The 14,809-nt window shown below is 43.3% G+C and overlaps 1 protein-coding gene across 1 annotated transcript in view; it reads right to left on the bottom strand.

Moving 5' to 3' along the window:
* Positions 1-8,762, bottom strand: part of cbr1 (carbonyl reductase 1) — a 35,588-nt gene extending 26,826 nt beyond the window's left edge. Inside the window, exon 1 of the mRNA XM_063050332.1 lies at positions 8,313-8,762. Coding sequence (XP_062906402.1) covers positions 8,313-8,703 — 391 coding nt within the window. The 5' untranslated portion in view covers positions 8,704-8,762. The remainder of the gene's footprint in view (positions 1-8,312) is intronic.
* Between the last annotated feature and the right edge of the window lie 6,047 nt (positions 8,763-14,809).

Genomic DNA, 14,809 nt, shown 5'->3' with positions numbered 1-14,809 from the left:
AATTATCCTTACTTATAGCTATCTTAAAACTTAAGTAGTCAATGTTCCCTAACTATTAACCCACTGAAAGATCAGTCACCTAGCCAGGCACATTACCCAACAAACCAGGTCCAGTATATCCCCTATCTTGTTGAGCTGTAAACATAACTTTGCTAGATCAAATAACGACAGCACAAAAAGATCGTTACTTATCTTTTCACCCGTTTATTTCTTCGAGCTCAGCCGGCGAGTGAACTTGACCCCGACATCAGGGAGAGAATCTTTCTCATCTCCCCGGCGGTTCTACAAGTTCACTGCCCGATGTCAGAATTGTCAGAAGTTATAAGGCCACCGATACAAAAGAACAATCAGTTTGATAACCATTCCGGTCAAGTCAATGGACTATTGATACAAAAGTACAATCAATTTATTAGACACTCCAGCCACCTTAATTAAAGAAAGGAATGTCCTACCTGGTTTGCTGGAGCCACAACTTAATTACAAAGATAAGAACATCCATCAAATTTGTGCTTTAATTAAGAAAGGAACGTACTGTCTAATTTCCATCAGGTACTGCTTTTTGTCAAAATCAAAAGGTGTGAAAAGCCCAGAGACATTTATGTGGATCTGGGTGAACTTTACCCCTTATCTTGCTCCAGAGAAAGCAGCTGTAAGACATTATTCAAACACACTGCAGTCACAGACATAGTCAGTACTGAATCCATTGTTTACAGGGATCTGAGAATCCCCCTTAAACTTTATCAGAGGAATCTACATACTCATTTAAGAAATCCTCCTGCCCTCCTGGATGCACCTAACAAACTCTGCTCCATTTAAAACACCTGCACTCAGAAAGCCTAACTTTATCTAGGAGAGATGAAGACACCCATGATAACAACCCTATTGTTTTTACGCCTTTCCTTAATCTGCCTGCATATCTGTTCCTCAATGTCCTGGTGGCTATTTGGGGTCTGTAGTACAACACATCAGAGTGATATCATCCTTTCTATTTTTGAGCTCTACCCCTATAGACTTAGTGGACGAGCCCTCCATTATGTCCTTTGAATGCAGCTGTGCTATTGTCACTGATTAGAAGTGCAACTCGCCCACCTCTTCTACCCCACTCTCTCCTTTCTAAAACATCAAAACTTGGGACATTAAGCACCCATTCCTGCAGAAAGGATGTGCTGAAACTGGAGAGAGTTCAAAGGAGATTCATGAAAATGATTCCAGGAGTAAACAGCTTGTCATATGAAGAGCATTTGATGGCTTTGGGCCTGTATTCACCGGAATTCAGAAGAATGAGGGGGTGACCTCACTGAAACCTATCAAATGGTGAAAGGCCTCGATAGGGGGCTGTGGAGAGGATGTTTCCTATAGTGAGAGAGTCCAAGAACAGAGGCCTCAGAATAGAGGGATATCCTTTTAGAACAGAGATGAAGAGGAATTTCTTTAGACAGAGAGTAGTGAATCTGTAGAATTCATTGCCACGGGCAGCTGTGGAGGCCAAGTCTTTATATATATATATATATATATATATATATATATATATATATATATATATATATATATGGCAGAGGTTGATAGATTTTTGATTGGTCAGGGCATGAAGGGATACGGGAAGAAGGCAGGAGATTGGGGCCGAGAGGAAAAATGGATCAGCCATGAGCAGACTTGATGGGCCAAATGGCCTAATTCTGCCCCTATGTTTTATGGTCTTATGTTACAACTGACCTGCATTTACCAGGTCCACTGGTAGCTCAATGAACAATCACACTACCCTAAGAGTAAAGAAAATCCCTCTCAGATTTCTCCACTATTTCACCTTTCAACCTAAGCCTATGACCTCTAGTTCTCATCCAATCTGTGGAGAGAATGTCTGCATGTATTCAATATATATCTATAATCACTATATCTATAATTTTGTATTTGGAATTTTATATCTGGAATTTTGTATACCTCTGGGAATACAGATCTATAATGCCTTGAAAGTGATGTCATAGGTAGATAGGGTAATAAGAATAGTCAAAGTCATACTTTATTGATCCCGGGGGAAATTGGTTCATGGGGGGATGGACTTCATTATTCCAAGTATTGAATCCAGAAGTTGGGATGTAATGTTGAAGTTGTACAAGATGTTGGTGATGCCAAATTTGGAATAGTGTGTGCAGTTCTGGTCAGGAAAGATATCTATAAGGCTGGAAGAGTGCAGAGAAAATTTACAAGGAAGTTGTCAGGACCTAAAGACCTGAGTCACAGGGAAAGGTTGAAGAGGTTAGGATCTTATTCCTTAGAGCTTAGGAGAAAGAGGGGAGATTTGATAGAGGTATACAAAATTATGAGGGGTACAGGCAGGGTAAATGCAAGCAGGCTTTTTCCAGAGGTTGGGTGAGAGTAGAGCTGGTGATCATGGGTTTAGGGTGAAATGTGAAAGTTTAAGGGGAACATGAGGGGGAAACTTCTTTTTATTTTTATTATGATAAAGAGTGGAAAAGGCCCTCACAGCCCTTCGAGCCATGCTGCTCAGCAACCCCTGATTTAACCCTAGGTTAAACAGGGGAAACTTGCACAGGCATGGGGAGAGCACACAAGCTTCTTACAGACAGCAGTGGGAATTGAACGTGGGTTGCTGGTGATGTAAAGCACCGGGCTAACCGCTACATCACCGTGCTGCCCTGAACTGCCAGCAGAAGTGGTGGATGTAGGTTCAATTTCAACATTTAAGAGAAATTTGGATAGCAACGTGGATGTGAGGGTAGTGGTCAGGGCGCAGTTCCATGGAACTGGGCAGAATGATAGTTTAGCACGGACGCCTGTTTCTGTGCTATAGTGTTCTGTGACTCTATATGTCTCCAGTCAGTCTCCTGCGCTATGGGAAAGGACCACGGAAGTCAACATCGACTAAATGGGCTGAATGTCCAGTTTATCTATCAAAACTATTCTGAGGTTCCTTTTAAACATGAGCACGTTTGTATTCCACCACATGGGGGTACCATATTCAAACAGGCTATATATTGGGACCAAAACAACACATTATTTTTGTAACACACATCAAAGTTGCTGGTGAACGCAGCAGGCCAAGCAGCATCTATAGGAAGAGGCGCAGTCGACGTTTCAGGCCGAGACCCTTCGTCAGGACTAACTGAAGGAAGAGTGAGTAAGGGATTTGAAAGCTGGAGGGGGAGGGGGAGATGCAAAATGATAGGAGAAGACAGGAGGGGGAGGGATGGAGCCAAGAGCTGGACAGGTGATAGGCAAAAGGGGATACGAGAGGATCATGGGACAGGAGGTCCGGGAAGAAAAACAGGGGGGGGGGGTGACCCAGAGGATGGGCAAGAGGTATATACAGAGGGACAGGGGGTTGACTTTATTAACTTTGCCTCCAACTTTCACCCTGCCCTCAAGTTTACCTGGTCCATTTCCGACACCTCCCTCCCCTTTCTAGATCTTTCTGTCTCTGTCTCTGGAGACAGCTTATCCACTGATGTCTACTATAAGCCTACTGACTCTCACAGCTATCTGGACTATTCCTCTTCTCACCCTGTCTCTTGCAAAAACGCCATCCCCTTCTCGCAATTCCTCCGTCTCCGCCGCATCTGCTCTCAGGATGAGGCTTTTCATTCTAGGACAAGGGAGATGTCTTCATTTTTTAAAGAAAGGGGCTTCCCTTCCTCCACTATCAACTCTGCTCTTAAACGCATCTCCCCCATTTCACGTACATCTGCTCTCACTCCATCCTCCCACCACCCCACTAGGAACAGGGTTCCCCTGGTCCTCACCTACCACCCCACCAGCCTCCGGGTCCAACATATTATTCTCCGTAACTTCCGCCACCTCCAACGGGATCCCACCACTCAGCACATCTTTCCCTCCCCCCCTCTCTCTGCATTCCGCAGGGATCGCTCCCTACACAACTCCCTTGTCCATTCGTCCCCCCCATCCCTCCCCACTGATCTCCCTCCTGGCACTTATCCGTGTAAGCGGAACAAGTGCTACACATGCCCTTACACTTCCTCCCTTACCACCATTCAGGGCCCCAAACAGTCCTTCCAGGTGAGGCATCACTTCACCTGTGAGTCGACTGGGGTGATATACTGCGTCCGGTGCTCCCGATGTGGCCTTTTATATATTGGTGAGACCCGACGCAGACTGGGAGACCGCTTTGCTGAACATCTACGCTCTGTCCGCCAGAGAAAGCAGGATCTCCCAGTGGCCACACATTTTAATTCCACATACCATTCCCATTCTGACAGGTCTCTCCACGGCCTCCTCCACTGTAAAGATGAAGCCACACTCAGGTTGGAGGAATAACACCTTATATTCCGTCTGGGTAGCCTCCAACCTGATGGCATGAACATTGACTTCTCTAACTTCCACTAGGCCCCACCTCCCCCTCGTATCCCATCTGTTACTCATTTTTATGCACACATTCTTTCTCTCACTCTCCTTTTTCTCCCTCTGTCCCTCTGTATATACCTCTTGCCCATCCTCTGGGTCACCCCCCCCCCGTCTTTCTTCCCGGACCTCCTGTCCCATGATCCTCTCGTATCCCCTTCTGCCTATCACCTGTCCAGCTCTCGGCTCCATCCCTCCCCCTCCTGTCTTCTCCTATCATTTTGCATCTCCCCCTCCAGCTTTCAAATCCCTTACTCACTCTTCCTTCAGTTAGTCCTGACGAAGGGTCTCGGCCTGAAACGTCGACTGCGCCTCTTCCTATAGATGCTGCTTGGCCTGCTGCGTTCACCAGCAACTTTGATGTGTGTTGCTTGAATTTCCAGCATCTGCAGAATTCCTGTTGTTTACATTATTTTTGTGTTCATTTCCTGAGTAACCTGGCTGCTTATTGTCAGTTACAAGAAGCCTCCTTACCAATTAGCTGCTGCTTAGTAAATACACTCAATAAATCTCCTTGCAAGCAACTGTTAGGATGGGAAACAGCTTCTTCCTCTAGGGCATAAGACAACTGAACTTCCTGACACCACCCAGGTCTCATCACGCATGAAGCACCAGTAGTGTTATGCTATTTTTTTTTAAACTTGTGTAATAAATGCACTTTATTATTTGTTAATTTGCAAATGGTAATATTACCTTGTGTGTTATGTGTGTGAGTTATATATACTGTGTTGTAGACCTTGGTCCAGTGGAATGTTGTTTCATTTGATATACATGTGTACGGTTGAGTGACAATAAACTGACGTGAACTTGAATGATGACTCTCTTAGAAGTCAAGAGCAAACTCCAAAAAGTTAATGACCAAACAGCTTAACAACAGTTAAGGATATATTGAAATCTAGAAGGATAGAGTGCAGAGCATAAGAAAATCTGACCTTATTTAGGAGAAGCAACATGGTTTGACTTTGCTTATGTGAACTCATAGAAGCTACGCAAGGTTCAGAATTTTTAAAAAAACTCAATGAAAGTATGTGAAATTGAAGTCAAATTATTAAACTGAGATTTGTCATTGGTTTGATGTTCAGGATAGCAGGTATGAATTAGAATTAAAAGAAGTAGAAAATACTAATTGAAGGTATGCTGTGGGCTCAGTTATTATTATACTTCTTAATGACTTAAAACACTGTTCTAGTTTGCTAGTTATTTTTCAGTACAATAAATAATCAAACAGGTTTATGGAGGGGAAAATACAGTAATTATGAGGGTAGTTGGCAGTCACTAACCACTGAGTGTGGGTCATGAATGTATCCTGGACAAACCCCCAAATGTTGTGACTGACACAGCAACTGTAAATGGCAAATATAAAAACTGTCTTTATTCACGAGCATGGGGAGGGGGGAGAAGGGAGGGAGAGAGAGAGAGAGAGAGAGAAAGGGAGGGAGAGAGGGAGGGGAGAGGGAGAGAGGGAGGGGAGAGGGAGAGAGGGAGGGGAGAGGGAGAGAGGGAGGGGAGAGGGAGAGAGGGAGGGGAGAGGGAGAGAGGGAGGGGAGAGGGAGAGAGGGAGGGGAGAGGGAGAGAGGGAGGGGAGAGGGAGAGAGGGAGGGGAGAGGGAGAGAGGGAGGGGAGAGGGAGGGGAGAGGGAGAGAGGGAGGGGAGAGGGGGAGAGGGAGGGGAGAGGGGGAGAGGGAGGGGAGAGGGGGAGAGGGAGGGGAGAGGGGGAGAGGGAGGGGAGAGGGGGAGAGGGAGGGGAGAGGAGAGGGGAGAGGGAGGGGAGAGGGAGGGGAGAGGGGAGGGGAGAGGGAGGGGAGAGGGAGGGGAGAGGGAGGGGAGAGGGAGGGAGGGGAGAGGGAGGGGAGAGGGAGGGGAGAGGGAGGGGAGAGGGAGGGGAGAGGGAGGGGAGAGGGAGGGGAGAGGGAGGGGAGAGGGAGGGGAGAGGGAGAGGGAGGCAGTCCAGGGGGAACAAAGAGAATCTCACTCTCCTCATGCAGTGTTTTATACTTCAACACTGAACAATAAACAGCCATTTCAATTGCTATAATCACCCTCTTAATTTTCAATATAGCCAGGTACACTTTACAGAGCTTCATATTTCCAATGGTGGTACATCCCAACTAGTAGAAAATTCAATTTGGGTCTGTCCCAAAAGCCTGAGTACGAACTCCAGACATGCAAAACTCAGTACAGTATACCCTTTTTATACTAGTGGCAAGGGATGGGTCCATGTATCTAGAAGGCTAAGTGACTAAACAGATCTGTCCTGAACCATGCGTTTAGTGACAGGGATGCACCTTTATCATTGTGCTAATAGCCCAGACATTCATTTGTCGTATTCCCCTATTGTGGTTTCAATGGGACAGAATCAGAATGATTGGTTTCACTAGCCACAAAGTATCAGGTGGAAATTAAATAAGATACAGATTTTATTTCCTTAAGACTGGTCCTCATTTTAGTTATCCCATGAATCCACAATGCTTCCTAACAACCATGTTCATAGCAACGTGTAAACATGCCAATTATAAGGCAGAGAACACAAGTAAACTTTTTAAAAATTGAGTGAAGTGTACTGTGGTGTTCACTGGGAGTCAATACTGGGTCCATGGCATATGTTCTACACTCGATAGTTTTTTTTAGCCAAAAACGAACTGCGTAACTTAGCGCAATGAGTTCTACAGAAGCGAACTACGTGTTGTTGCATGAACTTCATTGTAACTTCTACGTCTACACTACGCCGGATAATTTTGAAAACGAAGCCTATTCTCTTCGTTTTGGCCCTCTGTCCACACTAAAACGGCGTTTTCATCCCCCGAAAACGGAGATTTTCAGAAACGGTCTCCAGAGTGAATAAATCTGAAAACGCATAATATCCGTTGTAGTGTGACGGGGTAAACGGAGAGATTTAAAAACGCTGTCATGACACCACCACCACAACAATGCTTTTTCTGCTTCTGCTTGGTACTGCGCAAGCACCGCCCTACGGTTGTTATAACGCGCAGTCGGTGTGAACGGCGTGAGAGTTAAATTGTAAAGTGAGCTTTTTTGACTATTTAAAAACGCTGTCATGACGTGCCGGAACGGGTGGCCGCAGGGCGGCATTTCATTGTTTTCTTGAACGCAACCCCCCACACAACCTAACAATTTCAGAACAGACGGCAACGAGACTGAAGCCAGAAGGGTTCGAAATGTACTCACCAAATACTTTGACCCATAGCTTACTGAATAAATAAGTATACTCACTTTGCCCTGTTTTCTGTCCTTGCTTGTATGAAGGTGGTTTACCTATTTATGCAAGTACTTCTCTGACAATAGATGTGTAACAGCCTAATGTAACATTGTATGGAAATACAAGATAACACTGATGCAGACATGTTTTATACATTTATCAAGATGCTTTATTAATACAACAGAGTTAGTCAGTTTTTCAATGTTCGTCGTCAGCCGTGAACTCCCTGTCGGTTGCCTCCATACGCTCCAGTATTTGTTTTTTTTTAGTTTTAAGTTCTCCTGCGCGAGAGCCAAGAGCAATTCCTTTAAAGTTTTTCTACTCTATAACTAGACAACCACGCACCAAGTACTGTACATCGTTCCCACTTGGCTTGTTTTCTGTGTCCTGCGCATGCCCAGTAGGAGGAGATGCGCCCAAATATCCGCCTAATGTGGACAGAGATAATTTGAAAAACGCTTCGTGTGGACGCCTGTCGTTTTTACTCGAAACCGGCGTTTTCAAAATTATCCGGCGTAGTGTAAATATAACTTTTTCTCTTTCAGACCGAGTCTCTTCGACCTGAAACTTATCTTTGTTTTTCTGTTTGCTTTGTTCTATGAACCCCGCTGACCCTCCTCCCTGAAATCATGCTGAAGGCACCTTATAAACATACCGAATGCCAAAGAGAGGTTAATTTAAAATCAAAACGAACAACTTATAGTATTCAATCAGAGCTCACCGTGAGGTTTGATGATTGGGAGAAGCTCAGTGCACATATCCCGGCTGGCGAAGAAATTGGTGGCCATCGTCACTTCAGCTTGGGTGCCGAACGGGGTTGGATCTGCCACTTTAAAAGCGATGCCAGCGTTGTTAATCAGGACGTCGATGCCCCCGTACTTCTCGAGCATAAACGCGCGCAGCTTTCGGATGCTCGGCAGGTTGTCGATGTCCAGCTGATGGAAGAGCGGCTTCAGCTGCTCCTGCCGCAGCTTCTCCACCGCCTGCTGCCCGCGGCCCACGTCCCGGGCTGTCAGGTACACGTCCCCGTCAAACTGTCGGCACAGAGCCCGCACCACCTCCAGCCCGATGCCCTTGTTGGCTCCGCTCACCACCGCCACTCGCGTCGACATGTCTCTACCAGCACGACGGCTGTGGAATGCGCGATTGCAGCAGGTGGCTGGGAAATATCAGCGCCGAATCTCCGAGTGCGCAGGCGCTCCTGTGATCCTCTTCTCCCGAGAGTATCTGGAACTTTTTCATTCAATCCCTTTTCTGTAATTATATTCTTAAGCGTCGGCTTTGTTTGATTATTTCTATTTGTTCGGTTACTTGTCATCTTTGGGTGTAATTTTTCATTGATTCTATTGTATTGCTTTATTCTACTGTGAATGCCCGCAAGAAACAGAATCTCAGCATAGAATTTGGTGACATATACGGACTTCGATAAAAAAATGTATTTTGAACTTTAATTTGTTGTGTAGGCGCGCATTAATCAGGTTAAAAAAAAGAATCAGAGTTCCCTTCTTAAACCTGGAATTTCGCAACAGATGTGTTTCTGCAAAAAAAAAAGTTGTTTTATTCTGTTCACATTGATATTCTGATAGGTTCCAATCGTCGCAAAGAGCAAGTTAGGGCAAAGGTATTTCTCAAATAACAGATTAATTGCGGATGTCCAATAGCGCTCCGCTGCCTGTACCACCCAGATCGGAAGAATGATTAAATAGCTGAACATCAAATTCCAAAACCATCTGAATAGAGGTTAAGTTCTGAAAGGTTACAATTTCTGCCGAGTCATGAGATGGAATGACTAGAAGGGATTAATACCAACTTGGAGAGTTTCCAACACAAGCTGAATCATTTCTTTCAATGTTTTTCAAGTTCAAGTTTAATGTCGTTCAACCGTACATGTGTATACAGCTACATAAAACAGCGTTCCTCAGTGACCAGAGTGCAAAATACAGAGCATATATCACGTACAGCACATACTGTAGAATAATATCAACACAATATTAACCGAAGGCGCGGTTTGGTGTTCGGAGCATGTCCCCTGCGTTCCTGCCCACGTCCCTGCCCCTGCCCCAACGTTGGGCTTATCAGAGCGAAATAACATTTAGAAACATTTCAGTGTTATCGAGTAAATTCTGTAACCATGTAGCCTGAAGCAGCTATTGTGATTGGGTTGGGCAGGAGGTAAGGAAAGAAAGGGCAAACACCAGGAAGTGAAATGTAGATAAATCTGTGCTGCACGCTAACACAGCCAGCAGACCAGATTGCTAACTTGGTAATTTTTCGAACGAATGTTAATCTTAATACTACCAACTGCAAAGTAAAGCTACCAAATATTTTTATTATGACTCCATATTGCAGTGCCTTTTATATTAACATTCCATTTTAAAGGGAGCTGTAAAGTTGTATCTGTTATCTCTTTTCTCCATTTCAGTAATTTATAGTATACAATGACATGCAAAAGTTTGGGCACACCTGGTCAAAATTTCTGTTACTATGAATAATTAAATGAGTAGAAGATGAATTGATCTCCAAAAGTCATAAAATTAAAGATGAAACATTCTTTTCAACATTTTAAGCAAGATTAGTGTCTTTTTTTGTCTTGTACAATTTTAGAGTGAAAAAGAGGAAAGGAACACCATGCAAAAGTTTGGGCACCCCAAGAGCTTTGAGCTCTCAGATAACTTTTACCAAGGTCTCAGACCTTAATTAGCTTGTTAGAGCTATGGCTTGTTCACAGTCATCATCAGGAAAGGCCAGGTGATGCAAATTTCAAAGCTTTATAAATGCCCTGACTCCTCAAACCTTGTCTCAACAATCATCAGGCTCCTCTAAGCAGCTGCCTAGCACTCTGAAAATTAAAATAAATGATGCCCACAAAGCAGGAGAAGGCTATAAGATGACAAAGTGTTTTCAGGTTGCCATTTCCTCAGTTTGTAATGTAATTAAGAGTTGGCAGTTAACAGAAATGGTGGTAGTCAAGTTGAGGTTTAGAAGACCAAGAAAACTTTCCAAGAGAACTGCTCATAGGATTGTCAGAAAGGTAAATCAAAACCCCTGTTTGACTGCAAAAGACCTTCGGGAAGATTCAGCAGACTCTGGAGTGGTGATGCACTGTTCTACTGTGCAACGACAATGGCACAAATATGACCTTCATGGAAGAGTCATCAGAAGAAAACCTTTCCTGCATCCTCACCACAAAATTCAGCATCAGAGGTTTGCAAAGGAACATCTAAACAAGCCTGATGCATTTTGGAAACCACTCCTGTGGACTGATGAAGTTGAAATAGAACTTTTTGGTTGCAATGAGCAAGGTATGTTTGGAGAAAAAAGGGTGCAGAATTTGATGAAAAGAACACCTCTCCAACTGCTGGGTCAACCATGCTTTGGGCTTGTGTTGCAGCCAGTGGCACGGGGAACATTTCACTGGTAGAGGAAAGAATGAATTCAATTACATACCAGCAAATTCTGGAAGCAAACATCACATCGTCTGTAAAAAAGCTGAAGATGAAAAGAGGATGGCTTCTACAACAGGATAATGATCCAAAACACACCTCAAAATCCACCATGGACTACCTCAAGAGGCGCAAGCTGAAGGTTTTGCCATGGCCCTCACAGTCCCCTGACCTAAACATCATCGAGAATCTGTGGATGGGCCTCAAAAGAGCAGTGCATGCAAGACGGCCCAAGAATCTCACAGAACTACTTTATACTTTATTGTCGCCAAACAATTGATACTAGAATGTACAATCATCACAGCGATATTTGATTCTGCACTTCCCACTCCCTGGAGTACAAATTGATAGTAAATATTAAAAATTTAAATTATAAATCATAAATAGAAAATGGAAGATAAGGTAGTTTTCAGATGACTTTGCCATAGTTGGATGCATCAGCAAGGGAGATGAGGCTGAGTACAGGGCTACGGTAGGAAACTTCGTCACATGGTGTGAGCAGAATTATCTGCAGCTTAATGTGAAAAAGACTAAGGAGCTGGTGGTAGACCTGAGGAGAGCTAAGGTACCGGTGACCCCTGTTTCCATCCAGGGGGTCAGCGTGGAAATGGTGGAGGATTACAAATACCTGGGGATACGAATTGACAATAAACTGGACTGGTCAAAGAACACTGAGGCTGTCTACAAGAAGGGTCAGAGCCGTCTCTATTTCCTGAGGAGACTGAGGTCCTTTAACATCTGCCGGACGATGCTGAGGATGTTCTACGAGTCTGTGGTGGCCAGTGCTATCATGTTTGCTGTTGTGTGCTGGGGCAGCAGGCTGAGGGTAGCAGACACCAACAGAATCAACAAACTCATTCGTAAGGCCAGTGATGTTGTGGGGATGGAACTGGACTCTCTCACGGTGGTGTCTGAAAAGAAGATGCTGTCTAAGTTGCATGCCATCTTGGTCAATGTCTCCCATCCACTACATAATGGACTGGGTGGGCACAGGAGTACATTCAGCCAGAGACTCATTCCACCGAGATGCAGCACAGAGCGTCATAGGAAGTCATTCCTGCCTGTGGCCATCAAACTTTACAACTCCTCCCTTGGAGGGTCAGACACCCTGAGCCAATAGGCTGGTCCTGGACTTATTTCATAATTTACTGGCATAATTTACATATTACTATTTAACTATTTATGGTTCTATTACTATTTATTATTTATGGTGCAACTGTAACGAAAACCAATTTCCCCCGGGATCAATAAAGTATGACTATGACAAAAAAAAACAAGAGGCAGGTCCAGATATTTGGAGGGTACGGCCCAGATCCGGGTCAGGATCTGTTCAGCAGTCTTACCACAGTTGGAAAGAAGCTGTTCCCAAATCTGGCCGTACAAGTCTACAAGCTCCTGAGCCTTCTCCTAGAGGGAAGAGGGACGAAAAGTGTGTTGGCTGGGTGGGTCGTGTCCTTGATTATCCTGGCAGCACTGCTCTGACAGCGTGCGGTGTAAAGTGAGTCCAAGAATGGAAGATTGGTTTGTGGGATAGAAGCCTTTTGCAAGAAAGAATGGGGGAAACTCCCCCAAACAAGAATTGAAAGACTCTTAGCTGGTTACAGAAAGCATTTACAAGCTGTGATACTTGCCAAAGGGGGTGTTACTTGGTACTGACCATGCAAGGTGCCCAAACTTTTGTTTCGGGCCCTTTTCCTTTTTCGTAATTTTGAAACTGTAAAAGATGGCCAAAATATGTAAATCTGATGTTTTCAGCTTGATATCTTGTCCTGCAACAATACCGAATAGGGCCATCAGAGAATTAGGCTTAAAGTTGACTTTGAAAAGTAAAGAAAAAGTTTGAAAAACTTCCTTTCAATATTTTTCAAGACTTGGACAAGTCCAAAACATATGAATTAATGAAGCTTCTCCATTATTACATCTGTCACAGTAGAGAAATATATCCGAATAAAAACGAGAAAGCTTATCTTCAGTCATATGGACTCTATGTACCACCTTAAATTGTATGAGGGAATAGCGAGCACATAGCAATGAGGTATTAACCAGTTTAAAAATTTCATTCCAGGTTTCCTCAGATACTAATGTCTGTAGATCTTGTTCCCAGAGATTCTTAATTTTGTCAAAAGGAACATTCCTCGTCTCCAGTAACATACCATAAATATTAGATATTGAACCATTATGAAAATGTGTCAAATTCAAAATTATGTCAGTAAGTTCTTATCTAAGCTTATAGGAAATGTGCATAATTGAGATCTTAGAAAGTCTCTGATTTGAAGATATATTAAAAAAAAGTTTTGGGTAAGCTGTATTTGGCTGACAATTGCTCAAATGACAAGATATCAAGCTGAAGACATCTGATTTACATATTTTGGCCTTTAGCTCTCTTATAGCTAGGAGGGTGCTTTTGTTTAAATGGAAAGATGTTTTTCCTCCTACTCATGCTCAATGGTTATGCGACATTATGTCATGCTTAGATTTAGAGAAGATTCGTTGTTCAATTTCTGAATCTCATCAAGACTTTCAAACATTGTGGGGACCTTTTCTGAATTATTTTCAAAACTTTCAAAACCTTCAATTCGTTGCTTAAATTCAGATGTTGGCTATTATTAATTTTTATTATATGAGAAGGTATTTTACCTTTTTTCTCCCTAATAAACAGCTTCAGTCTTGGTAGGGGTTAGACTCTTTTTTTGTAATAAACTAGTATATTTCAATATAACTATTGATTAACTTACATGAATACAGGGTAATGAGATTGTTATGAATAGATATAATGTAATTGGTAGGTTTTAAAAATCTTTTTTGACCTTATATATACTTTCTTGTACTCTGTATTCTTCTATGTAGAAACTAATAAAAATATTGGAAAGAAACTGTCAAAGATGGAAATAAATATTAAAGAAATGTGTCATCTTTAACTTTATGCCTTTTGGAAATCTGGTCATCTTTTACTCGCTTAGCTATTCACAGTAACAGAAATTTTGACCGGGGTGCCCAAATGTTTGCATGGCACTGTACTTAGCAACAACCATACAAAGGTTGCAAGATTCAAGATTCATGATTCAAAAAACTTTCTTGTCATTCCAACAGTACATCAGCTCTGCAGGGCAGAATGAGACAGCGTTTCTCAGGAGCAGTGCAATCATAACATAACAAATGCAACACTAAATAATAAACATAACAATAAATAGTAAAACACAACAGCCACATGTCAGTTAAAATCAGTTATAAGTGTCCAGTGCAAGTTAAAAGTGTCCAAAGCAGAGTCAGGTGGAGCAGCTATTCAGCAGTCTGACTGCCTGTGGGAGGAAGCTGTTTAGTAGCCTTGTGATTTTAGCTTTGATGCTCCTGTAACGTTTGCCTGATCGCAGAAGAACAAACAGTTCATGGAGAGGGTGTGAGGGGTCTTTAATGATGCACCGTGTCTTCTGGAGGCATCGACTCTGAAAGAGGTCTTGGACAGAAGGTAGGGAGACCCCAATAACCTTCTCTGCTCCTCTAACCACCCTCTGCAAGGCTTTTTTGTCGACAGCATTGCAGCTGGAGTACCAGGTTGTGATGCAAAAGGTCAGCACACTCTCAACCACGCCTCTGTAGAATGTAGTTAAGATGTTAGTGGGGAGTGATGCTTGTTTAAGCTTCCTCAGAAAGTGCAATCTCTGCTGGGCCCATTTCACAAGAAGGAAATAAAGTTCAAGTTCATTGTCGTAGGTGTACATGGCAAGGATATAATTCCTGTTTTTTTCAGCAGCAGCACAGTACTGTACAGGAGCAA

Source organism: Mobula hypostoma, chromosome 6, assembly GCF_963921235.1.
Source record: "Mobula hypostoma chromosome 6, sMobHyp1.1, whole genome shotgun sequence".
NCBI lineage: Eukaryota > Metazoa > Chordata > Chondrichthyes > Myliobatiformes > Myliobatidae > Mobula > Mobula hypostoma.
This window is presented reverse-complemented; position numbering and strand designations above follow the sequence as displayed.